This window comes from Petaurus breviceps, unplaced genomic scaffold (genome assembly GCF_028583685.1).
Source record: "Petaurus breviceps papuanus isolate PSGF00001 unplaced genomic scaffold, PetGlider_PUasm1.0 207, whole genome shotgun sequence".
NCBI lineage: Eukaryota > Metazoa > Chordata > Mammalia > Diprotodontia > Petauridae > Petaurus > Petaurus breviceps.
In genome coordinates this window covers 30147163-30173380 of record NW_027185850.1, presented here as the reverse complement: position 1 = coordinate 30173380, position 26218 = coordinate 30147163, and the positions used below count along the sequence as shown (strand labels likewise).

The 26218-nt window shown below is 54.4% G+C and overlaps 2 protein-coding genes across 3 annotated transcripts in view; both read right to left on the bottom strand.

Annotated features, from left to right (window-relative positions):
• Nucleotides 1-1508: 1508 nt before the first annotated feature.
• LOC138165044 (protein patched homolog 2-like) lies at nt 1509-16093 on the bottom strand. 2 transcript variants are annotated; one of them, XM_069093142.1, is made up of 23 exons: nt 15931-16093; nt 15572-15749; nt 9490-9679; nt 9270-9339; nt 9071-9162; nt 8329-8524; nt 7692-7813; nt 7417-7564; nt 6926-7057; nt 6658-6813; nt 6473-6565; nt 6257-6382; nt 6037-6155; nt 5460-5808; nt 5035-5338; nt 4804-4946; nt 4374-4554; nt 4014-4294; nt 3770-3907; nt 2978-3120; nt 2717-2816; nt 2254-2463; nt 1509-2163 (listed from the first exon to the last, which is right to left on the bottom strand). In XM_069093142.1, the coding sequence occupies exons 1-23, from the start codon at nt 15976-15978 to the stop codon at nt 1924-1926; spliced, it is 3759 nt and encodes a 1252-aa protein (XP_068949243.1). In that variant the 5' UTR covers nt 15979-16093; the 3' UTR covers nt 1509-1923. The 2 variants fall into 2 exon arrangements, 1 of the variants encoding a protein (XP_068949243.1); XR_011169251.1 differs by lacking the exons at nt 1509-2163; nt 2254-2463; nt 2717-2816; ... (9 more) ...; nt 6473-6565; nt 6658-6813 and having other exon boundaries at nt 7721-7813.
• A 6282-nt stretch (nt 16094-22375) lies between these two features.
• The window catches only part of LOC138165043 (translation initiation factor eIF2B subunit gamma-like), a 91363-nt gene continuing 87520 nt past the window's right edge, over nt 22376-26218 (bottom strand). The window contains exon 12 of the mRNA XM_069093140.1: nt 22376-22561. Coding sequence (XP_068949241.1) covers nt 22509-22561 — 53 coding nt within the window. The 3' untranslated portion in view covers nt 22376-22508. The remainder of the gene's footprint in view (nt 22562-26218) is intronic.

Here is a 26218-nt window from a genome sequence, read left to right as displayed (position 1 = left end):
GGAAATGTGGGCACACACTGTAGATGGTGGGGATGACAGGGTCCGATGAGGTGTCTAGAGGAAGGAGATGATTGTGAGAACAGTTCTCTGGAGGAGGTGGGAGCAGATCTGGGGGGAAGGCATTTCAGATGGGAGAGGAGGTACCCAAGTGCCAAAGCTCCAAGGCGTGTGCAGTGGGGACCACTCAGAGACATGGCTGGAGGGGAAGGGGGTTGGCAGACACCTGGAGCTTTGGCGTGGGGCGGGAGGGGGCCGTGCTGACTCCTGACATCTTGGCAGCCTCCTATCAGCAGCTGAGCCCCTGGGAGTGCCTCCCTGAGGGCACCAGGGGCAGAAGCCTTGCCAGGGATGGCTCTGGCTATCTGTTAAAGGAGCCTGTTAGCACCTCATCTTAGGTAGGGATGCTACGGTCCTAGGCATGTGTGCTGGCGTCACTGACCAGAGACCTGCCTCCCGTTGGAGTCAGTATCCACTGTGACCTCAGTGGCCATGGAAATGGGCAAGCAAATTAAGACCTTCTCTAGTGTGGCAATCATGTCCACAAACAGGCTCCAAGTGGTGAAGGAGCCTGGTTCTAAGGCTGGAAGATGGGCTCAGAGGCCACCAAGTCCTATGTCCTCATTTTACAGATGAGGAAACTGAGGCCAGAGAGGTTAGCTGGTGCAGGGTCACACTGCCAATGTCTGAAGTGGAATTTAAACTCTGATCTTCTAGCCTCTAGGTCCAAAGCCTGCTTTGGACCTCTTCTAGCCTTCATTGGGGGCTGGAGCTTGTGTCCATGGGGCACGTGGTGTCGGGGTGGCCCAGAGAGAGGCAGTGAGCCTGGTTACCGGCACCTTCTGGGTACCATCGCTAAGCCAGTCTAGTGCCCAGCCTCCTCCTGGGGAGCTAGAAGGCCCAGCTGTGAGCCCTTCTCCCTGCCTGGGGGTGCAAGCTGAGGGTCAGTAGGGTCTGGGCTCTGAACCTGAGGAGTCTGGAGCCAAGTGGCTCCAGCAAGGTTGCCAAGGAAATGGTGGCTGACTTCTGTGGATCAGTAGAGAATTGACCCACAGCATGTGTATTATGAGGGAGCCCTGCCTTGGGAGGACCCTACCAGGCCACAGATTTGGTGGACAGCAAGGCCCAGCCCCTTTCCAGGCCTCAGTTTCCTCCTCTGTCAGGTCAGGGATGGGTGAGATGTGCTAAGGCTGAACTCCCACTGAATGTCAGGGGCAGGGGGAGCTGAGGAAAGCTGGTTGAGTACTTGAAGCCTTGGGGCCAACAGAGCAGGGTCTCAGACTTATATCCAGGGCTGCTGACCCTCCCCATAACTAGACTCAGCCTTCCTGGTTTATCCTGAAGGAGTCACTTACTACCTGAAGGGCTGAGATGGGGCCCCCAAGCTCAGCCTTGGTTCTGGGGCTGCAGATCCAACTCTTAGCCAAGCCCCAGGGGACAGTGCTCAGACCTTGGCTCCTGAGCATTGCTTGCCCTGCTCCCCCCAGCACCAGGAGGCATTCCAGAGGGTATAGAGAATAGATATGTATATATTTACTCTTTAAAAATAAGATTTACAGCTGAGCCATCAGCTTTACAAAAATAAACCTCTTCATATAAATAACTTCTGGGGCAGGAGGGGGGCAGGTACAGACACAGACACAGATGGACAGACTGAACCCCTGGCTGGGGCTCCCACCCTTTGAAGGAAAGGGCAGGGCTCCTGGGCAGGTTTCCCTGAAGCCCCTCAGGGCAGCTGTGGAGGGGCCTGGGTCAAGGTGCTCAGGGACACCTGAACAGGTGGGCACACAAGCGAGCGCACACACATACACGAACACACGCGCACACACACACACACACACACACACACACACACACACTCCTCCCTTGGAGGCAGGTGATACTACAGCATCAGGGCTGCTTTGCATAGATGCTACCAGGCCCATCCTAGCAGCGGGGACCAGGTCCCTTGGGCTCTGTGGCCAGAGGGTGCCTGGGCTCCTCAGAGACCTCCTGGACATAGCTGCCTGGCAGTGGTGGCGGGTGCAGGGCCACAGTGACAGAGGCTGTCAGAGTGGTAAAGGCTCCTGGGCTTGTATGTGGCCCCCAGTGGGCCTCACTTCCTGCTGTGCCTGTGAGGGAGGGAAGGCCAGGGCCAGGAGGGCTGTCCTTGTACGTCTGTACCACCTGTGGGAGAGAGAGTGGGCAGGTTGAGCCCCGGCGGGCTATCAGCCAAAATTGTTTGCCCTCCCTGCCACCCCAGTCAAGTACTCTCACCGTGATGGTTGGGAAGCTGGGGTCCTTGCTGGCCTCCACCAAGATATGGGAATGGGCTGGGGGCAGGATGAAGGTGCTGGGGGCATCCCCTGTTCCTGTCTCAGGACCCCTGAAGCCTGGGCTCGAGCCCAGGAAGAAGTGAGGAGGACTGAGGGGCAGTGACACTGGGTCAGGGCGGGGCAGGCGGCTCCCTCCATCTGGCAGCGTTACCTGGAGGAAACAGAACATAAATGTGGGTTCAGGGCTGAGCTGAGCTGGGCTCCCTCCTGCTCTTTATTCATCTCTGAGAGGGGAGAAGGGCAGCAGAGACAGGCAAGAGAGGTCCCTGGACTGTGGGCAAGGGATGCCAAGATGCCCACTGGGAATGGGGCAACAATGGATGTGTGTGTGTCTGGGATAAGGGCCACATGATGGAGGTGAGAGGGGGAGAGGGGGATTCCACAGTGGGGGGTTGAGGAATCACCTGGGATGGGGGTCCCAGGATGGACAGCAGCACAGGAAGCAGAACAAGCCCGTGAAGTAGACCTAGGCCCGTCAGAACCGTCAGCACCACAAAGAAGTACCTGGTGGAAGAGACAGAGGGGTCCTGGTATAAGAAGCGTGCTACCCAGGGGAGCACCACGTGGTGCCCGTATTGCCCAGGGCCTGGGGAGGAAGAAATGTGTCTTGTTGGGGACCAGAGCCTGAGAAGGGGACAGCCACAGGGGGCTGGGGATAGCCATACCTTACAATAAAGTCAAAGTCAGAGCCAGCCAGCATGAGCAGGCCCAGCAGAGTGGACACGGCCCCATCCATCACTGGTGCAAACATGTGCTCTAAGGCCTGGGCTGAACGCACATCCCGGCTGCCTGTGGCTGTCAGAAAGCCCTGGGGGAGGAAGAGGCCCAGAATGGGCCTGAACTAAGCCTCTGGGCTCAACACTTCTAGGGATAATCTGAGGGGAGGCCTTCAAAGGCTGAGCTGGCAAGGGCTATTGGAGAGCCTCAGGAAGAGGAGAGTTGAGATCCCCTTTGCAGCCTCCAAGGGTGTAGCAGGGAATTGGGGCCTGGGGCTCTAATGGGATCCGACAGGCCCTAGGGGTGGGGTGAGAGAGGACTGAGTCCCAGCATCTCAGAGACTAAGGAGCCTTTGGGGGCACCTAGTCCAATTAGGACTTAATCAGGGATCCTGGTACAATGTCTTTGACAAATGGGCAGAGGGCCTCCAAGGAGGGGGAGGCTACTCCTCCCAGAAGCAGCCCATCCTGACTGGAAGCAGCTTTGCTTGGGGTCTTTTGGGACCAAGCAGAGCTGGGATGGCTCAGAAAACCAACCCAACCTAGTCTTGGACACAAGGAAACCCCGTCCCCCAAGGGCTGGCTCTCAGCCACCAGTCAATAGTCTCTGAGGACAGTAAGATTCCACTGACGACCATGGGGAGGAGAGGGTATCATTTGTCTAGGATACCCTGGCTCCAAGCTGGGCCAACACATAGCCCTCCTGGGTCCCAGGCTTCCGGGGAAAGACCATCCACTTACCAGAGCCACATGAGCGGTGAACTCCACGCCAATGCCCACAGAGGCCACAAGAATTACCACAGGGATGGCACTGAGTTTGATGCCCAGGAAGCCCATGATGCCAAATAACTCCACAGTCATCATGGCCAGCACCAGCACCTGGGAGAGAGGAGGAAAGGGAGGAGGATTAAGGGGAACAGAGGAGGGGAACACTGCTGCTCTAGGCCAGGCATTTGGTGGAAGTGGGGGCGAAGGGGGCACTCACAATGAGGCCAGCTGTCCAGGGACTGAGCAATAGCAAGGCGCAGACCACAAAGGTGCAGGCCAGCAGCACACAGACAGCCAGCAGAAAGCAGCGACGAAGGCCCAGGTACTGTTCCCAGAAGAGAAAGGGGGAGCCACTGGGGTAGGCTCGGATCCCGGCCTGGGCTGCCTCTTCACAGGCAGCCCGGGCCCCCTCGATGGCCTCCACAAAGTCCGCTGTCTGTCGGAGTCCACTCAGTAGGAAGGGGAATTGGGCGAACTCCAGGGGTGGGGCCGCAGGGACTGTGGAGGAAGATTGGGTGAATGCAGGAACCAGCACGGGTTCCCAAGCCTGCCTGCCCCCCAGGCCCTCTCCACTCACTGTGCAAACTCTCGCCTGTGCTGTCATATTTGTCGTGAAGCCACTCAGGGGGAGGTGGATAGAAGTTGGCTTGGGAGGCAGCCAGGCCCAAGGGGTCTCTGCTCACCCATACGGTCAGCCCAACGTAGAAGAGCTCAGGCAGGATGAGGCCATCTGCATCCACGAGCTTCCGCTTGTCCAACTAGGAGGGGAGGGAGGGTTGAAGGTGGGATCCAATCTCCCTCCCAGAAGCTCCGCACTGGGAAGGAGGGAGAGGCCAGCCTGCATCCTAAACCCCTTCCCCTCAGGACTAGCACTCCTCAGTAGGAAGGCTGTGAGCGATCACTGGATGAGAGGTTTGGTGCGGACCCTGGCACATAGTAGGTGCTTCATGAATGTGGACTGAGTCGGACGGGCCCCTCCTTGCCTGCTGGACCAGGCTTCCACTAACCTGGCTATAGTCCAAGGGCTCCTTGGCATCTCCCGTTTGGATGAGCAGCCTGTAGGCCAGGGCACCATCCTCAGAACCATTGCGGCATGAGTGGCGTGTGATGAGGCCGGCTGCCCAGTCCTGGTCAAAGGCAGCCTGGATTCCTGCAAGGATGGAAGACAGAAGGTCAAGGAAGGCCAGTCATCCCAGCCTTCTGGGCCCTCTCCACCCCAGCCATCCCTGGAACCTCACCTTGGAGCCAGGCGCTATAGCGATGCAGCCAGCTTCGGGGAGGTTGTGGTGCCAGCACGGACTTGAGGGCGCTGAAACGGCTGTGCAGATCCAGCAGGGCCTGCTGGGAGTGGGCATAGTCGAAGCCGCCCTGGGTCACGAGGGCCACCTCGTACAGGGAGAAGTACTTGATCTGGGCAGTCAAGAAGTCATATTCCTTGGTGCCCCGGGGCACAACATCTGTCAGAGTCAGCCCATCCTGCACCCAGGTGGCTCCATACAGGCTCAGGCCCAGCAGGGCCCCGAACAGCACCAGGACCAGGCCCTGGGGGGAGAATGTCTATGAAGGTTGGGCAGGCACAGGGAATCACCCAGAGATTCAAGGTTGACTGACCCTCTCCACCCCCAGCCTACTCAGCTAAGTCCATGGTTGTCACTAGCAGTACCTTGGTTCGTGGCTGCAGCAGCAGGGGTGCGTACTGACAGCGGGCAAAACGAGATAGATTCCAGCGGGCACAGGGCAGCGTCCGGCACAACTGCCCCCGTCCTGGCCCAGCCACCTGGCCCAGCAAGTCTCTTGTTGAACCCATGGGGCCAAAGAGCTGGGAGCCCAGAGGCTCAGTGGGGAGAGGTGCCAGGTGTGTTGTAGGGGGCAGGATGGTGACCACGTGCTGTCCAGCAGTATCACAGCGGGCAAAGGCCTGGACTGTAGCTGTCAGATGGGCCCCACTTCTGGGCATCTGGACCTCCCCTAGCTCCTGGGGCTGGATCTGAATCACCCGAGAAGAGCAGGGGCTGGAAGAGACATGGGAGGGTCCCCATGACATATCCATGTCCTCTGTTGGGGAGGGACACAGGGCAGGAGGGAGGGACTCAGCTCCAGGATGGCACAACCTTGTTGCTGAATGCCCATCTACACCACTGAGGCAGAAGCAGGAAGAGCACAAGCTGGAGGGGGAGGCAGAGTGAGGAACTGGAAGCCTGTGCCCCCCAGGGGTCTCCCCCCAGCCCCCCCTCACATACCTGGAGAAGCAGCAGAGCACATCCAGCCGCTGCCGATGCCGCCGGTGCAGATCCAAGCTGAGGATGGCCGGGAATATGAGCAGGACGGCGGTGAAATTACAGCTGACCACCACCGCAGCCTAGAGGGGTGGAGGGAGGGTAAGGGGGCTCAGAGACACAGGGGCTCCACTCCTACTTTCCCCTCCCCCCCTCCCGCTGTGGGCAGCCTTGGGCTCCTCACCTGTAGGGAGAAGGCACGAAGTGCAGGGATGGGGACGAGGGCAGCCATGAAGAAGGCCACCAGGTTGTTGACAGAGGTAAGCGCTACGCTGGTGCCCGTGCGTTGCAGACACTCGCCTGTCCGCTCCTGCCAGGAACAAAAGCTGTTACTGGGGCTGCCGCAAGGGGTGGGTGTTGGGATCAGGGTGGGAAGAACAGGACCCAGCCAGGGGCTCACCTGCAAGGGGGTGCCAGACGGGGCCTCAGTGAAGGCATGAGCCAACAGAAACATGTCATCCACCCCAATGCCCAGGGCCAGGAATGGAAGCACCTGTGGAAGAGCCAGAGAGAGGGGGGCATCGGTGACTAGAGGTTCCAGGGATAGGACCTAGACCTTCCAGGCCCTTGGGAAAGAAGCCATACCTGGGTTGTAGCAGCATTGAAGGTCATACCCAATAGTGAGCAGAGGCCAAGGCCAGAGGCCACAGACAGGGCAACCAGCAGAACCCCAGCCAGGCCAACGGCCCCCTGGGACTTGGAGCAATCCCAACGGAGCATGGTCACACAGGCATAGGCAAGCTAAGGGAAGAGAGAGAGGGGACACGGCTGGGTCAGGGAGGCACCAGGCCATCCCTGCTCCAAGAAGCCCTGAGTGATGGGGCACTTCTCAAGCTGGCATGGCCCCACCTACCATGAGGAGGTAGCCACCAGCCACACGGACTGCGCTGATGTCAGAGAAGGAGCGTAGGAGGTCATCCAGAGTGGTGGCAGAGAAAGCGTGGATCTGCTGAGACGCATTCTGGGGCACCGACTGCTGTGCCAGCTAAAAAGGGGCAAGGACACGGTGGTCAGAGGGGGGCATGGAGAGGGCACGGTGGTCAGAGGGGAGATGGAAATGGCATGGTGGTCAGAGGGGGGATGGAGAGGGCACGGTGGTCAGAGGGGTGGATGGAGAGGGCATGGTGGTCAGAGGGGATATGGAGAGGGCATGGCGATCGGGGGGCATGAAGAGGGAATGGCAGTCAGACAGAGGAATGAAGAGGGTGTGAGGGTTAGGGGAGCATGAAGGGGTAACTGTGGTCACATGGGGGACAAAGGGGTAACAGTGGTCAGATGGGGGCATGGGGGGTCCAAGGATGGGTGGAAAGGGCAGGTGTAAGGTCTCCGTCCCACCCCGCTGACCTCCACAAAGCGCCTCTGCCAGGCCTGGAGCACGGCGCCTGCCTGGGTCTCACTCCAGCTGATGTCATGGGTCTCATAGTCTCCACGGTAATGGTCATACAGCTGCCGAGGACTCATGAGCAGAAAGGTACTCTGAAGGGCTTCCGCACTGGGGGAGAGGAAAGGGAGCAGAGGGGGTCACTGACCCGGCTGCCCAGCCCTAGTGACCCAACCCCCACTGAGCAGCCCCTGAGCCACAGAGACCCCATGCCCCCCCTCCCTCGGGGGCTCCCCACCTGAGCAGCCGGCCCTGAGGGCTCCTCACCGGGCTGCCCAGCAGCAGCTCCTCCTGCCAGTGCATAAACTTGCGTGAGAAGCCGTGGCAGCCGCCGCTCAGTTCCCGTGCAATGTCTGGGACCTGCAGAAGACCAGGAGGGTGGGCTCTACCCCAGGGTGGCAGAGTAGATGGGCAGGGCTTGATGGCCAGGGGCCTTGGCACATTGACAACTCTCCTTCCTTTGGGAAGATCTGGGATGCTCTAGCCCAGGTGTTCTCAAACTTTGGGGTCTCTTGGTGGTTGGACCCACTTAGAAAGCCCTTGGTAAATAAAGTAGTCTGTGACTATCCCAGACCTAGAAGAGCAGGCCTGGATGGGCCCTGACTGACCATCCAGCTCAGGAACCTGGTGTAGGTGGAGGCAGGGGACCCAGGCCTGGGTCCTCAAACATCTCTTGGTTTGGTTTGTTTTTCTTTCTACTCTTTTCTCTTAATTTCCTAGTTAAATCTCTAAGTAAAAAGTTCCAAGTTCAAGTGAAGCCAGGGCAAAAGGGATTGGTCCTCACCATGGGCTCTGCTGATGAGTGAGGCTGGTGGCCCTTGGGGCAGGGGTCCCTGGGTTCTCTTTCATGATCCCTCCCTCCCACACTCACATACCTGCCTGCTATGGTGATTAGGGGCACTGGCTGGGCAGTGGGGGTCATCAGGATGCAGGCAGGGCCGCCCAACATAGGCCTGGCCCACCTGGGCCTTGTCCAGGAGCTCCCGGAAGCCCTCGAGGGAGGCAAAAGGGCCTAACTCTTCCAGAAGTTGCTCAGGGTCCAGGTTGGTCCATTGAATATCAGGTCGGCCCCTAGACCAAGAAAGGGGGAGGAAGGTTTGTGAATCCCCACTCTTACCCTGGGCCCTCACTCCTGCTCTGGTTTCTCCCCCTAAATTCACTTGTTTAATTATTTGCATAACTACCTCTCTCTGGGGGACAGAGGACAGATCCTCCAAAGCTCCCACCCCACAGTGAAGGTATAAGGCAGAGGTGGAGGCCTGACTGGCTAAGATTCGGTAGGGGCTCCTGGCTAGGGAGGAGCTCGTGCATGGTTCTCATTCCCACTATGTGCACACATGCCTAAACACCCAGACCAATGCCCATAGGTCTGGCCAGAGACAGACTCTGCCATGCATCACATACATGGGTTGCCCTTCTGCAGAGGCAGGGAACAGAGGGGCCTTGGCCAATGGCTACGTGCACTTGTCATCTGGTTTACTTCCCAACCATACCCAGAGAGGACAGCTTCTGTCAGGATGAGGATACCCAGAGGCCTGGCTGCAGCCTTGGGCTACTCCCCTGTACTGGGTGGCCAGGTGCCCCCTCAGGCCAGGGTAGGGAAGAAACGTCACTCACGGTAGGTATGCAGAGCCTCCCTGAAGTTTGGCTCCCTCCCAAAAGCAGTCCAGTGGGGTGAGGATCACACAGGGAAACAGCTTCTCGATCATCTGCCAGCAAACGTTCGCCCTGGTCAGGTTCCAGGAGGCCTGGGTCGCCAGCCTCCCTCCTCTACTCTTTCCCAACTGCCTCCTGCCCGGCTCCCCTGACCACTTACCCGCTCAATCATCCCATTCTCAATGACTGGGACTCCTGCCTTGTAGCAGATTTTGTTCAGATCCCAGGACCTAGAAACAGGGGAGATGGAAAGGTTGGGAGGAAGGGCCCCTGAATTGAGGCCTCTCCCCTCTCCCAGGCCCTGGCCACCCCAAACTCTGAGTCCTCCTGGCTCAGGGACCCCACCCCCCCACTCTGGCCCAGGCCCCAGCCAGACTCACTTTCCATAGAGGGAAACTTGGACTTTGCTCGCTGCCAAGGCAGCCTGAAGGTGGAGGCCCAGAGCCTCAGGGGTGAGGACGTTCTCACTGGCTCCACGGGCAGTTTGGATCAGGGTCTGGGAGGTGTACACAGCCTCTTCCCCAAGCTTCTCCTTTGTGTAACGTAGCTCCTGGCTCACCCGGCTGCCCACTGTCTCCAGACAGAGAAGGAGGAAGAGGAAGAGGAACATAATGGTCAGCCCCAGGGGCCGGTGATCCCAGCCTACTCCAGCCTCCCAGTCCTGACCTTGGTGCCGCTATATGGCAAGCACCCTATCCTAAGCATAGTGGTGGGAGAGATACGAGGAACCCAGCTGGCTCTTCTCCTAAAGAGTTCACAGTTTAGCAGAAAGGGAGGAAACACAGACAGAAACCCCACAAACACAAACACAAATGCCAAACCTGCCTGTGGCCAGGATCGCTGCTTGGCTGAGGACATCAGCATGAGCTCTCTAGGCAGGGATACTAAGAGGGGAGGCCACTGGACCAAGGGGGGTAGGAAAGAAAAAATGGACAGGAGGCACCTCCTGGGAAGATCCCAGAGGTCAATGGGGTCACAGTAGGAAAAAATGAGACTGGACAGCCAGACTGTGGAAGGCTCTGGAATTCAGACTGAGCCATCCCAAGGCTTTTCACTCAACAGTGTGGGGCTAGGGAAGGTTGAGAAGCAAAGTCTATATGCCTAAGACCAGAGAGTTATAGAAGAAAGTGGAGGGAGGGAGAGAGTTCAAGGTTCAGAAGTGCTCATGAGGTCAGTACGTAGGGCCAGAGCAGAGACACAGAGGGGGCTTGAACCGGGGCAGAAGAGTCTGGAAGAGACTTGTCAGAAAGTACTCAGCTGGACAGGAAGGGGTGGGATATCTCCGGGGTATACAATAAGACCTCAAGGTTCCTCCCTGTTTTACAAACACTTCCATTTGTAATAGAATGCTATTGTGCTATAAGAAATAATGAGTAGGCAGATTTCAGAAAAAACTTGGAAAGTTTTTATACAAACTGATACAAAATAAAGTGAACAGAACCCAACATTGTATCATGATCAACTCTGAATAACTTAGCTATTTTTGGCAACAATGATCCAAGACAATTCTAAAGGACTTAATGATGAAAGATGCTGTCTGTCCACATCCAGAGAAAGAACTGAGGCTGAATGCAGATCAAAGCATACTATTTTTTATTTTTGGGGGGGTTTTCCCCCACAATTGTGGAAATGTTTTGTATGATTGCATATATATAATTGCTTACTGTCTCAGTGAGGGGGAAAGGCAAGAGAGAGAGAGAAAAAATGTGGAATTCAAAAGTTGTTTTAAAAGGACTGTTAAAATTATCTTTACATATAACTGGAGAAAAATTAAAATATTATTTTAAAAACTCACTTCCATTTGAACTGAGCTCACCACAAACCCTGGGAAGCACATATCCCAAGTGTTATTAACCCTGTTTTACAGAGTTGGAAACTGAGGCTGAGAGAGAGGTCACTTGCCCATTGTCATGCAGCTGGAATGATCTGAACTCCAGGTACAATTCTTGACCCACCAGATGCAATGTGGAAGCTCAGGGAAGAGAGTCTTCTGCGCATACAGGGAATGATGATGACAACTGGAAACCAGGATTGAGGAGGGGTGCAAAGAGGTGAAAGGGCTCCGTGTAAAGACAACCTTCCTCATGATAAGTGCTCCCTGAAGAGTAGCTGACTACTCAGGAAGGCAGCCAGTTCCCATGCATAAGAAGTCTGCAGAAAGAGTCTGAATGGCTATGAGTTTTGTGTGCTATAGAGGAAGCAGACCTGAGAGTTACTGGGGCCCAGCCAGCTCTAAGCTACCAAAGGGAAATGAAATTATAAAGGCATCGGGCAATGCCCTCTGTACCACTCCCTTTCTTAAAGGAGATAAGAGGGGGTGGCTATGTGGCACAGTGAATAGAGCACTGGCCCTGAAGTCAGGAGGACCTGAATTCAAATTCAGCCTCAGACACTTAACTCTTACTAGCTATGTGACCTTGGGCAAGTTGCTTAACTCCAATTGCCCTCCAAAAAGAAAAAAAAAAGGAGACAAGAGGGAAGAAAGGTAAGGACATGTAGGGAAAAAGTGATTTTTAGAAAAACCCAGAGAATAGCGTCATTGCATCCAAGGCAGGATCACCGGAATAAGTGCCACAGGGGCACCAAAAAGGCTCCATCTGGGAAATCCTCCTACACCAGGCTTTGCTGGGAGGCATGTAGATGACTGTGGTATGTAAGAAGAGGGACAGAGAGCTGTCTGTCTGGAGATAAACGAAGGTCTGGGGTTCTCCCCAGTGAGTCTGGACCTGTATAAGTGACCTGGGGGCTCTAGAAAAGTTCTTGGAGTAAGGCTGATGGCAGCAAGAATGCCAAAGGCTGAAGAGCACTTCAGTGAGACAGCAGTGAGGAAGGGGAGACTCCAGGGCCCTGGGGTCCCCCCAGAGAAGGCTGGCAAACAGCAAGTGAGATGAGAGTCCACCACACTGAGAACTAGTCTGGGGGACAGATGAGGTCTGACCAGGGACAGCTTCCCTCCCAGTCAGAAGGGAAGGAACTAGTGAATGGAGAGTGAGAAAGTCAGGGAAAGAGAAGGGATGAAATGAGAGAAAGGATGATGATGAAGGCAGTCCCAGCAATAGACTTTCAGAGCCCTTAGGGCCCTCAGAAGTACCCAGTCCATTCTCCGGAGACAGCTACCCTGGCCAGTGAGTGTCCAGTATCTACTTAAATAAGAACTAGCTAGCATTTATATAGTTTGCAAAGCATTGTGCAAATATTCTCTCATTTGATAGACCCCCAGAGATGAGAAATTCACTACTTCCTGTATAGATAGCTGATGCCACCTTGGGTCAGCGTCTCCATCTGCCTTTCTGTACTGCTCCGCAACCCCACTCCTACTCAATTCTTCCAACTGAATGTATGTTCCCCAGGGTCCCCTGACTTTCATGAACCCTAATACTTTCACTGTCATGTTCAGCTGCTATGTTCCTCTGAGTTTTCAGGCCCACATCCCAAGGATCATCTCTTTTCCAAGCTAACCTGGTAGAAAGAGCACAGAATTTGAAATCAGAAGGCCTGAGTTTGAATCCTTCCTTGGACATATGCTAGGTGTGTGAGCCCAGACAAAATGTTTAACCCCTCTGTCAGTTTCCTCATTTATAAAATGGGGGTGATAATAATAGCACCTACCCCACAAAATGTTTGTAAAAATCAAATGAGTTTACACACACACACACACACACACACACACACACACAAGAAAATTACTTGGCAAATCTTAGAAGTAGCTACTTGCTACTAATAGGAAAACCTGGGTTCAAATCCTACCCTCAGTACTAACTAGCTGGATTACCCTGGGCAAGTCACAGAACTCTCTGGTCCTCAATCTCTGCATCTGAAAAGGTCTGGTGTCCCCTCTTCTCTATGATGTGCTATGATCCCCAACATCACAAATCCCTCCAAGTTTGATCTTCTCTGAGGCCCTTCAGCATGCTAGTATCTGTGCCTCCTTGGGATGCTCCCCAGATTATGCAGCATCCTTTGGGATCTGGAGTTAAGAGGAACTGTGGCCAGTTTACTGTGCCCCTGGGTAAATGCCTCGACTTTTTTGGGCCTCAAGTCCTTGGTTATAAAATGAGGGGTGGGACGGCTGCTGCTTTCCAACTTCCACATCTATAAGTCTGTGGTCTCTCCTAAACTGTGGCAGACCTGAACATTATCCTCCAGCTGTGATCAGTCATTGGGCCCTTTACCTTCCCATTCGGACCCACCACACTGGTCTAAGGTGTCCTCTATTTCCTTAGCCTCTTGTTCACACCAATGACTCTCACTAAACCTGTGTACCTTGGCAATGCCCGAGAATCTACGATATGGGTGGTGGCAAGGAAAACCTGTATTGGGGCTAGCCCCGGATGGGCCTAAGGAGGCTCTCCAGTACAAAAAGGAATGGATTCACCAGTGGTAGGTAGCAACATTTCTGTCTAAAGAATGGGACATACCACATCCCCTGCCCTAAGCCAGGCTCCACCACCCCAGCACCCAGACAGGACCCATAAGAGCCCATGAGGGGGTACATAACCCAAGAAGAAGACTTCTCCATAAGCAGGGCCTCCCAAACCAGTTCTCTCCCCCTTCTCCCCTCCCCCAGTGCTTTTGGGTGTTCTCTGGCCCCTCCCTCCCTCCCATGCCTCCAGGCTTTAGGAACGCCACCCTCCTTCCCAGAGAGACCACCCAGGTCTTCATTCCCACTGCTGCCACCCCAGTTTGGGTCTTGGGACCCCCACAACACATTCCTGACCCATCTGGCTTTTCCTACTTAAACTTCAGCTCTGACTTACCTCCTCCACCCAAAAGTCTTCAGTGCTTTTTACTGGCTACAGTCAGAATCTAGACTCATCAGCCTGGCAATCTGGGGCCTGATAAGGCCTGTCCCCCATCTCTCAGTCTACCTTCTCTAGCCTTCTCTCTCAATGCTTTCCTCACTTTAAGGTCCACAGATCCCAAACTGGATCAATGCTACCAACACAATGCTACCAGTACTCACACCCCAAGTCACTCCTCACACTTCTACTGTGACCATCCTAAGCCCCCTTTCCCAGCGTCCTGTGCCTGCATTTGTCCCCAACACTACGTGCTACATCACAAGTTTTTCTTGCAATTTATTTTTTAGCTACAATCAGGGTAACATGAGTAGCCCCACTGTGGTCAGAAAGGAGCCAGAGTGTGTATGGGCAACAGGAAGAAAAGACAAACCTGCGTGAGCAAGTCAGTGGGATGGGAAGAATTAGGAAAAGTCAAAGTGCCATAGAGAGACCAAGTGAAGTCTCAGGGTTAGAAGAGAAGGGCCTATCATATGGAGATAGCTGTGAGACAAGAGAGATACAAGGCTGAACATCAGCCAAGAGGGAAGTGAGAGATGTGTGGGATGGCTGGGGAAGCTGGATAACCAGGCTAATTTTGAAGGTAAAGGGAAGACAGAAAGGTCTGTGTATACTCAGAGATGGGAGAATGAGGGACAGCAGCCCTTGTACTGGGTACCCGAGCAAGAATATAGGAGACAAGCAGAAAGCACCTAGAGAAACTACTTGAAACAGCCTGATGCCCCTCCTCCCAGTTCAGGAGGCCCCAGGAACCAGGCCCTATTTGTCCCAAGGTGGCTTCATTCTCTCTTCCAGACAGTGATGGGGTAGGTCAGATCCCTGAGGCCCCACCCTTAAGGCAAGGAGGAGACCCAAGAGCAAAGCCTCAGCCCGAAGCTGGTACAGCTTTGAAGGTAGAGGGCATAAGAGATAAGAGGGGGTGTCTTGGGGACCCTCTAAATCCGAGCTGTAGAGAGTTGACCAAGAGTTGTACTCCTCCTGCCAGACAGGTTGAAGGACCATGGAGGTTCAGGGGGGTCCTGTCCCAGGGACAGAAAAGCCCCTGGAGCTGGGTGCCACCCAGGAGGAGGAAAGTTTCTTCTAGTAACAAGGCCCCTTGCTGAGCCTGGGAAGCAGGTGGGGGGGCCACTTGAGCTGCATGGAGGGGAGCAGCCCCATGGAACTGGGCAGGGGAGGGGAGGAAGGCGGCTTCTATTGTGGCAGGAAATCCAAGAGCCATTTGGGACCACCCAGGCAGCGGTGGGGCTCAAGTGAACTCGGAGGCTGAGGCAAGCCAGGCTGGGAGGAGGCAGCACACACTGGGAAAGAACCATCTGGTCTGAACCCCAGCACTGATAAGAGGGGTGAGACTCCGACTGACCAGGGGAAGGGAGGCAGGAATGCCACCTTCCCACTGAAGGAGGAGTGTGGGGGGAACCACCGTGTCCCGGAAGGAGAGAAAGAAGGAGCCAGCTGAACTTATTAAAAACAAAGACACCATTTTGATCAGATGGTTCCACCAGGAAGAGAAGCTTTGCTCCCGCCTGCCTCTGCCCGAAGCCGCTGAGGTCCACGCTGGCGGGCCCACACCCTGTGTTTGACAGGTCAGCAGGGATGGACCATCAAATCCACGACTGCCCCTCGTGTCCCACTCCCCCACCAAGGCCAGGCCAGGCCGTCTCACCTTCCACCCAGAGGCGCTCTAGGTCTGTCTCCACTGCAGCCCCACGCAGGCCCAGCGCAAGTGCCCCGAAGGCCAGCAGACCCACGAAGAGCACCTTGCCACAGTGCCGCTGGATCGCGCAGCCCAGGCTAAAGAGCAGGCCGCCCACGTGGGCGCGCAGCCAGAGGGGGGCCCGGCCCTGCGAGGGAAAGGCAAAGAGAGAGCCCCATGGGGCAGCACGGGGTGAGCCGGTGTGCCACATGAACGCGTGCCCACAGATGCCCACCCGGCAGCCGAAGCGGCAGATGTAGCTGAGTTGCCTCCCTCTCCACGTCCACGCCCACGCGCGTCCACCTGTCACGCTCCCCTGGCTGGCTCACCTGCGCGGGGGACGCGGGGCCGGAGGTCAGCAGCTCTCCCGGGGCCATGCCAGGCCGGGCAGCCCCGCGTTACCGGCACGGCGGCTCAGGTTCGGGCTCCGGTTCCATCCTCCGAGCGCAGCCGACCCCGACCCCAACCCAACGCCACCCGGCTCAGCTTGCTCTGCTCGGCCCGCAGCAGTCGCGGTCCCAGAAAAGGGAGGGGAGGAGGCGGACCCGGGGGAGGGTCGCGATCCCATTGGCTGTCGGGCCTCGCCCGCTGCTAGGCGACGGCGCCGCGGGGGGCGGGGCGGGGCCGGGACCACCCAGGCGGCGGCGGAGGTAGAGCCCCTCCCCCGTTTCCCCCCCTTCCTCCGGGATCCCCCTCCCTCTCTCCCTGCCCCCGCCCCATCCAGGTGCTCCCAGACTCAGCCTGGATTAAGCCGAGGGGGCCCGAGAGACCCGGGAGGCGGTACCGAGGACAGCTCCCCCCAGCAGTCCGGTCTCTGATTGGCTCAGGGCCTCCATTCATTGCCATTCCACTAACTGCATCTCAATTCAATTCCACAAAACAAACGCTCTTTTAAAAAAAAAAAATTCTTTACAAAGCAATATTTGCGCTGATCTTGTTTTTCTTTTTTCTTTCTTTTTGGAGCGGGGAAGATAGGGCAATTTGGGTTGACTTGCCCAAGGTCACACGGCTAGTTTTGTGTTACGTGTCTGAGGCTGGATTTGAACTCAGGTCCTCCTGACTCCAGGGCCGGTGCTCTCTTTTAAATGCGGCACCTGGCCACCCATTTTTAATTCTTTTCATTATCTCTCTTCCAGTCCCACCTTATAACAGTTAATCCAATGAGTTCAGTTAAACTAACCAACTAATCAGGTCGGATAGTAAACGTGGTGCTCCCCATCCGTAGCCCCCCATTTTTTGCGAGGAACCCATGAGGTGCTTTTTCTCATCTTTTCTTTGTGGCCACTTTTAGTCACCCCGCGTTTGCTTTCATTTTTTTCTTCTGCTTTTCATTGACATTGCTGTCTGGAAGGAGGGGACTACTTACTATGAGACTTGCAGGTAAATTCTGTAGGGCAGGGACCCGCTATTTCATCCACCTCTGGTCCCCACAGAGCCCTAGGCATACCAGACGCTTGGAATGTTATTGAATGAATAAGGGATCACTTTGCTGGGGAGACCCTCGACTTCATCTTCCCAGCTCAAAAAGCCTTTGCCCTATTGCCTCCAGAAAAACTAAACAAAACAAAACAAAAAACTTAGAATCCACTGTGCTATTTAAAGCCCTTGGAGGGCTGGTCCCAGCCAATCTTTCCAGGCTCATTGCATATGCCCTCTACTTTGTAGCCCGACTTGACAAAGAACCCTTGCCCCTGTGGCTTTGAGCAAAGTCTCCCCCATGTCTGGGATTCTCCCCATCCTCATTTCCTTCTCTGAGAATCCTTGGCTTCCTTCAAAGCTGAGTTCAGGCACCTTCTTACATGAAGCCTTTAAGGATTCCCCCAGATGCTGCTATTCTTTCCTCAAATTATTTATCCTATATTTACTTGTTTACATAATAACAATAATAATAGTAGCACCCATATAGAAATTTAAGGTAATCGCAACAACCCTGGGAGGTAGGTGCTATTTGTAACCACCATTTTACAGGTAAGGAAACTGAGGTAGAGGTTATATAACCTGCCCAGGGTCACACAGCTAGCTAGTAAGTGTCTAAGGTTAAATTTGAATTCAAGTTCACCTGACTCCAAATCCAGACTTCTGACCACTGTGCCACCTTAAACTGCCTTTATCATGTGAACATATTTACTCCCAAACACCCTGTAAGGTTGACATCATTCATGTCTGGACTATTGCATTAGCCTTCTAACTGGCCTCTAGGTTCTCTACTCATAATGTACTGCTCTGATCATGTCACTCCTCACTTCTTTAGGACCTTCCCACTGCCTTCAGGATCAAGTCTAAGCTCTTGATCTTGAACTTCAAACTGCCCCCCCCCCCATCTTTCCACCTTTCCCATGACAGGAGTAGGGGTGGGGAGATCTGTATAGCTGGCTAAGAGAGGAGAATGCTCCACATGGGGGAACAGCAGGAGCAAAGGTGTAAAGGCAGAAGATCAAGGAATTGTTGGAGGGAGAGTGTGTCCTTCCATTTGGTTGAAGCCAGAGTTGTGGAGGCTGACTCCTGGTTTCTTCAGCTGAGCCCAAACACAGACACTGGTCAGGTTTGGAATGACATCTACCCCATCCTGTCTACAGGGTTTATTACTAACAGATACACTTAACCATTTACACACCCTCACTTGCACACTCACTCACACTTTCATAGAGGGAATACCAAGAAACCCTACTCCCACCTCGTGGTCAGCCTCGGAGTCAGGTCTTGGTCTGGTTCTGGGCAGTGACTTGCACAAGTGACTGAGTAAGGGGAACTAACCAAAACCCTGGGGCATAATGGGCCAAGGGAAATGAGGGGGATGAACTCAGTGCTCCATTTAGCTGTTTCTAGTTATACCCACCTCCTCTCACTTTCGGGGAAGGGGTCCAGTCTTAACTAGCCTACATCAACCCCCTTCCCCTGCCTCTAGGCAGCAAGGATTCTAAAAATGTGGGGTCCCCTTTGGGGGCCAGCTTCTGCGTAATGGTGTAGGGGAGTGGAGGTCATTGGGGTGGGGGTATAGGATGACATGTACCCTCCAGGAAAGCAAACTTTTTAGGGTGGCTCATGCTAGGCTGCTACAGTCTGGGCCTGGCACCTAAGGCTTGCCCAGGACACTCAGAAGGCAGTAGGGGCCACTGGGTTTGTTGTTTGTTGGGGCCAGGGACTAGAGGGACTTCTCATTGGTTTTGGTTTTTCCTTCATCCAAGGCTGGTCAGGCCCAGCCCTAAGCACTCCCATCAAAGAGCCCAAGAAAGCCAGCTGAGGAAGCTAGAGAAAAGTCCCCTACAAATAGCAGCCACAAGACTTGGCTTTCTTTTTATGTACTTCCTGCTTGGTTCTTGTGTGGGCAGGCATCCTGGCTGGCCGATGGGGTGGGGGCCTCCCAGCCTCTTTCCCTTCCCTCCCTCCCTCTGTGGCCCCAGCCACTCCCACAACCCGGGGATGCTGCCGGCATGCTCTCCAACCCACTGCCTGGGTGGTCTGGCTGCCTGGAGGAGCTGGGACATCTTCCTCAGACACAATTAACCATTTAGCTCGAGCACAAAGGCCTAGCTTAAGGCAGACACCACCAGCCACTTTGGGGAGGGGGGCTGGGGGCAAATTACTCACTCTCCATTTGGAAAAAGGTCTCCCCCTCCCTCCCCTTCACAGGAGCCTGCATAGCCCAGCTGGTGGGCTCCCCTGGCCTCCCCTCACCCCAGGAAGGGCTGTGAAAACCCCAGTCATTCAGTCCTGGGCAAAGTCTTTAATTCAGGCTGCTCATGGGCCCTCGGGGCTGGCGACTGGGGGAGGGAGAGAGAGAATGGGGAAATACACGAGTCTTCCCCTCCCACCCCCACTCTCAGGCTCAGAGAAGCCTATACAGTTCTGTTCCCAAGGAGCCTTCTCCAGAGAAGTTAGCCCAGGATGCTTGCTATCTGCAAGCGGGTGAAAGGTATCGGCCAGGCTGGGAGGAAGCAGGACAAGTGGAGTCAGCATCTTTCCTGTTATCAAGTTAATAACCGAGCCAGAATTCTGGAGAAGGGGGAAGCAGCTGCAGTCCCAGCTGAGCCACTGCCCCATCTGGCAGCCCCCAGGGCTTTCCTCTTTCAGCTCCCAGAATGCCGAACTGAGCCCTGGAGGGAGGGACCTAGGCGACTCTGGGCAGGGTAGGCTCCAATCCCTCCCCCATGAGCTCCCATCCTATCGCCAGAGCCTTAAGACCAAGGGGCCTGCTGAGCCCTGGTCCTGTGTAGCTGAAGCCCAGACTAGGGAGACTGACAGGCAGACCCAAGGACAACAGGGGCCTGTAGGCTGCTCAACCTGATGCGGACATATCTCGCTGGATTTCGGATTGACCTCTTGAGTTCAATATTTCTCAAACACACCTTCTTCCCTCAATCTACTCCTTTTATTGACAGGGTTCTGCCAGTTGAAGCACCACCCTTTTCCTCGACCACCTGGGCCTTTTGAGAGAGTCAAATGAGATCATGTTTGGATAAAGCAACACAGAAAAGCCAGGGATTGTTTTTCTGTCTGGCCGGAACTGCCAAGTCATCTCTGAATTTTCCCTCACAATCAATTGAAAAAAACGCTGTCTTACACCCTCGAGCTCTGCCATCTCCTACATCCATCCCTTCTTCCCTGATCTCATGGTCTCTTACTGGGCCTATTTTGAGAGGTTCCTAAAGGGTCTGAATTTGTCGCTATCCTGCTCAGAAACCTTCAATGGCTCTCTAGTGCCTATTGATTTAAGCACCCACTCTAAAAATCTGGCCTTTTACTATCCAGCTTCCACCTTCTTCCAGCTTTACTCTTGCTACTTCTTAAGGACCTCTGATCCTGACTTTCCCATCTCCCTGACCTTTCTTTACACCTGTCCTCCCAGGATCAGCTCCAGGCACTCCCCAGGCAGAAGTGACCTCCCCCTCATATCTACTGCAAACTGCTCACTTTTCGTTACTTATAATGGGGTCCTTGTCCCTCTCACCTGTGCAGCCCCAGTGCCTGTGACAGGTGATCAATAAATGCTCCTGGACAAAGCAGGGGGGGAGATGGAGTAGCATTGCCAGCACCCCATTCACATCTTCCCCTCAGGAGAGGCACTTAAGGAGTACCTGCCCAATGTTAAAGACCACACTAGCAGTGCTCTTGGAGGGGAAAAGCTTTTCAGGGGCTTGATGCCAACATTCCCTCTGGGCCCTGACCATTGCCCTCAGGATCCCTGGCCCCTGCTGAGTGGGTTTAGGCAGGTACCTGAGGTCAGTGACAACAGCCCAAGGGACAGAAGGGAGAGGCCCTTCAGGAGGCCTCATTGGGAGAATCAAGTCAGTGTTTTCACATTCAAGGACCCAAAAAACACCAGAGACCATGGAGTCCAACCTGATAAGCATCTCCACAAGGATTACTGTCCAGCAATGAGGAGGTGCTGACAGCCTTCCCAAGAAAGCCCCTTCTCCTTTGGGAGATCTCTGGTTAGAAGCTTCCTGACAGTCAGGCTACTACTCCAGGTTCTAGCCTCTGGGGCCAAGCGGATCCATGATGGAAGACAGCCATCATGTCCCCTTAAGTCTGATCTTCTCTAAACAGCCTCAGTTCCTTCAGTGGATCCTGAGATCCTTCTCCACCTGGTCACCCTCTTCTAAAATATGGCTCCTAGAACTGAATTCAGAAATGCAGAAAATATGGTCTGACTAGTGTGGCTAGCTGTCCTTGGATGTCCCTGCCACTTTCTCCCTCTGGGCCTCATTTTCTGCATCTGTAAAATCTAACTGTTGGGCTAAGATGCCTTCTGAGGCCCCTTCAGTCACAGGAGGCAGGAAGAAACAAGGCTCCCTCCAACACTTCTTTCTAGATCCCAGATGTTGTACTCTGCCCCCTTGACTGGCTAGGGTCACCCCTGGGAACTGAGAGAACAGAAGGAAATAAGGGGTGGCCCCTTCTAGGTCAGGTGGGGCGGCAGCTCCTCCTCCCACTCCTCTAGGGAAGGAACAACTAGCGTCAAGATCAAGCCGGATTAGCAAGAGTTAACTCCCCAGGCCTTGGGATTTTTGCAGTGATGTATAAACTATTATTTAAAATTATTTTTCTTAATTACTGCCACCCACTGGGAAGACCTTCACTTTGATAATTCTGGGCTATGAAATCTCACCCCAGGAACTACTTTTATCTCCCACCAAACACCTGCAGGTCATAAAAGTGGAGAAGAAACCTCCCCATACTCCTATCTTGTGTAGGAAGAAAGGGAGAAAAGGAGAAAGAGGGGCAGGGTCCCCCGCCCACCTGCCTTGTGTGAGATTCAGGGGATGGGGCTAGTGAATAACTGGGCATTTCAGGGCACTAGCCAAATCCTGCCGGCCTTTCTAACTTGGCTCCATTAGCAGCAAGCCCTCCAAGAGCCTGACCTTGGATCCCAACCAGTTTAGCCAGTCATTGTTAAACTGCAGCCTCAGGGGAGATGGGGCTCAAGAAGTCGGGGCTCAACAAGTTGCCAGTAGGAACAGTACAACTGATCTGGGGGGCCCCCACCCCAAGGTCACAGGGTCAGAGGTTTCTCTTAGCTAGGGAAGGAGGATTAAGAGCTAATCCCTGGGAGTGCTTGGTCCTAGGCTAGTAGGCAGGAAAGGGGCCGGAAGCTGCTGGGTCCTGGGAGGGTTGGGCTGAGCAGGGCCCAGGCGGCAGGAGAACCTCTGTTTAGATCAGCACAGATGGGCTGTGTCACTGATCAACACCAGCCTCTGTGTGGTCCTCATGGTGAAGTCCTACTGGTGGAGGGTCATGTGTCTGAGGACAGGATAGCGCCAGGAGTCAGTGGAGTCCACTGGAGACACATCTTTATTGGGAGATCAACACAAATCGAGCCAGACAGGAAAGTGGTTGTGGTTGGCAAAGACTGGGCCTCTGCCTGGTCCTGGGAGACTTCGAAGGAGAGATGTAAATACTGGCAACCTCAGATCTCCATGAGCTGGTCACTGCCCACGATCACTTCATTCACTCTCTTGGCTAGAAAAGGAAGGGAAAAGGCTTGTTGAGAGCTAAACCTATTATTATTCCTTTTGTAGCTCAATTGGGGTTCAATCAACAGCTGTAGGAGCAGTTCAAGAAACATCCTTTCCCTTCCATTATGCCTGCCCCTCCCAGGGACATTCATTACTCCTATCCAAAACACATTCCTGGCCCCTCAATGAGCCTGGAAAAGAAGGTGGCTCCAAAAGCATCACTGAGTCTCTGGGAATGACTGAGTCCTGGACTTTTAGAAGAGGGAGGACGGTGGGGAGCTGTGGGTGGGAGGGACCTCAGAGATTGCCCAGGAAGCCAGGAAAGGATGTATATCATAGCACTGGTGCTTTGGGGGAGAGGCCTGAGGGATTCTGACCAGTTCTGCTCAAGCTCGTCCCCTTAGGAGTGAGCTCAGGTCACGTTTGCCCCACGGGGCCATGGATCACTTTCAGGTGGAACGTGATGAAGGGGAACAAAGCAGAGAGAAGGGGTGGCAGAAGACTGGGAGATGGAAGGGCAGTGTACCACCCATATCCTGGGGATGGCCTAAGGCCCTAACACTGGAGAGATCACACTGGGGGCTCAGGAAGGAGGTCCCAAGACAAGCCTGACTTTGAAGCCTGAAGACAATGCTGGCAAAGATGGCTAGCTGGGTCTGGGATGAAAAGAAGTCCAGCAAGGGCCCTGGAGGGTGTGACCAACCAGAGAGAAGAACAGGGTGGCCAGGAGATAAAGAAGGCCACTGGCCTCTCAGCCGAGAGTCAGGGGAGGGAGCCTGGAGCCCAGATGCACAGAGAGAGGGCCTCCCACTGCCTAGATGAGTACTAGAGACAGCTGCCAACAGGACTTGGCCCTGACTTGCAGCACCTCCAGCTGTTCCAGGTGCAGCCTGCCAGTGGGGGGTGGCTTGTTCCAGGTGGGTGAGCTGCTGGCTCCTCCCCCTCCCCAGGCATCTCCAAAAGATCCCAAAGGGGCTGCCTTGTTAATGGGGCATGGGAGGGGGAAAGCTGCATCTGCCTCCTTCACTGGTCAAGTCAGAAGGGCTGATGATGAAAAGTGACTTCTCCACTTCCTCCCTCCTGGACCCCGATGTGGAAATCTCCTGAGGAGTGCTCTTCCTTGCTGGGTCTCCAGGCCTCACCTCTCTGTCACCTTCATGCAGACGATGAGGACCTGCCCTACCCCTTCTCCAGCCCTGCCCTCTGGCCTGAATTCTCCAGCTGGGTGTTCCACCTGTTCTGTCAGGGGCTCATCCTCACTGGCCCCCAGGCTGCCCCATGTACCCTCATGGCCTTCCAACGGCTGTCCATGCCACTTTCTGCCCAAGCCCTCCCTTGCAGCCTCTCCCACATGGCTGAATTCCCTTTCTCTTCCTGATCACTAGGAAAAGGAAGTTCTCCCCCCAAAGTCCCTGGCCCTGCTCAACAGTTCTGCATTAGGAATTAGGATGTTTTACTTGTCAGTGGGAATTATAAGAAAGAGGGGGTAGCACATCGATCTGCATTTTGAGGACCACTGGATCTCTCTATGTGACTTAAAGCTAAAACTTTCCATGAGCATCACATCCCCCAATCAAAGTGGGAGCTCCTTGAGGGCAGGGGCTATCTAGCTTTTCTCTTTCTATGTCTAGCACTTATACAGTACTACTGTTTACATAATAAGCCCCTAATCAACATCTTTCAATCCACCCATCCACCCATCCATCCATCCATCCATCCATCCATCCATCCAGGCTTTCATCCACCCATCCATCCATCCACCCATCCATCCATCCATCCATCCAGGCTTCCATCCACCCATCCACCCATCCCTGACGCCTATGCCTTCCTCTCTAGTCACCTGGGAATAGTGAAGAGGGCTGTCCTCCTGTGCTTCCTCCAGTCCAGCCTTCACATGCTGCCAGAATGATCTGGCCATACTTCTCCTTTGCTCCAAAACCTTCAGTGGCTCCCAAAGCCTGGCTAGCCATGACCTGTCTGCAGCCTCATCTCTCATCACTTCTCTCTCTCTTGGCCCCATAGTAAGCCTGGAGGCAGCACCCCCACAGGCCTGCCTGGCTATCCTGGATGTCTACAACACTCTCTCTGGTCCTTCCTTGTTGCCAGCAGAATTCTTAGCCAGTTTTTACAAAACAGTCACAGAATGACAGCAGCTCAGGGGGAAGAGGCACCTCCACCTGACCAAGGACACAGCGAGGTCCTGATTAGTGTAAATACCAAATCTCATGAAGTTGTTTAATCCCTCAAACTTTTTCACTGCATGTTTTTGTTAGGTTGGAAACAATGACCATATCTCATATTTAATTATAATTTCAAGTATGCCGAAGCCCTGCCACAGGATTCACTGTGGCATTCACTGGGACCTGGCCATTAGTCCCCACTTTGATTTGACAACTGAATGATAGAACCTGCCTTCCGGACGGCCTGCCCCACTCTGGCCACTCTGCTGAGGAGAGCTTTCTGTACCTCAAAAGCCCAGGTTGTTCCACCTGGACCTTCCCCCCACTGCACCTAGTTGTGACCCCAAATCTAGGCCCTCTTCCATACAACAGCCCTTCTAATACTTGAAGACACTGACTCCCGTATCTTCTCCTTCCCAGGTTGGACATACCCCATTCCTTCCCTAATCCTCCCTTGGTGTGCTCCCAAGACCCTTCATCATCATGTGGCGCCTAGAACCGATTCATCCCATTTGCTATGGCCCCCATGACTGAAATGCCTCTTTCCTCTTCTCTGGGAATTCCTGGGCTTTCTTTCAGACTCAGCTTAAACACCATTACCTTTTACACCAAGCCACTCTTGAGCCCACTCCTCCAACCCCCACATCTTCCTGCTGCACTTCCTCTGCGGGCACCTTTCTGTATCTCAGCTGTCTCCTGTCAGACTATAAGTGATTATACAGTCATGTGTGCCTACTGCTTGTGTGTCTAGTGTAGGAGCTTAATAAATGCTTGGGGACTGACTGATTTCCTGATGGAACTCCAAAAAGACAGGGACCCTGTCTTCTCTAAACTGTGAACCTCTCCCATTGCCAAGCACCGTTCTCTGTACTCCACAGGTGCCTAACAGAAGGAGGCGGTGGTGAGGAGGGAGACCAAAGCCTGGCTAATCTGTATCTGAAGGTGCCAGAGAAATTCAAGATCCTAGGAGGGACTGCAAGGTTCAAATCCAGGCAAGTGAAACATGAGAGGTGGAGACAGGAGGTGGCAGCCCCAGGCGGGAGCTGAGGTCTTCTTCTCAAGACAACTGGCTGAAGGCAGGCAGGTCTCCAAAGTGGGCTCAGCACCCAGTACCCAGCAGCTGCTCCCCCCCTCATCTCTGCAGCCAGGCTTCCTTCCAAAGTCTGCTGCAAACGCCTGCCTTCTATGAGGAGCCCTTCCTCAGCCCCTCGGATGCCAGTCTCACCCATCCCCTCATGAACTTGCCTCTACTTATTCATGCACATGCTATCTCCCTCAATGGGATGGAAGCTTCCTGAGGGCAGGAACCTGTTCATTTATGACTCTTTATCCATAGTGCCTGGGCACACAGTAGGAGTTTAATAGATGCTTGTTGATGGCCTGAGTCTGGAGTCACTGGCCCTCTGTGGGAACTTCTGCTCTCTGCTTACCCCCGTGATTCCTGTGTGGCAGGGTGATCTCTGTCCTGCCACTCTCAGAGG

Excerpts from the sequence above, each read along its gene's own strand:
- LOC138165044 (XM_069093142.1), bottom strand. The coding sequence starts at position 15,978 with ATGGCCCCGGGAGAGCTGCTGACCTCCGGCCCCGCGTCCCCCGCGCAG. Across the intron at positions 9,340-9,489 it reads CAAGTTTCCCTCTATGGAAA|GTCCTGGGATCTGAACAAAA; the intron begins GTGAGTCTGGCT and ends CCCTGTTTCTAG. Across the intron at positions 4,947-5,034 it reads CTATAGCGCCTGGCTCCAAG|GAATCCAGGCTGCCTTTGAC; the intron begins GTGAGGTTCCAG and ends CCATCCTTGCAG.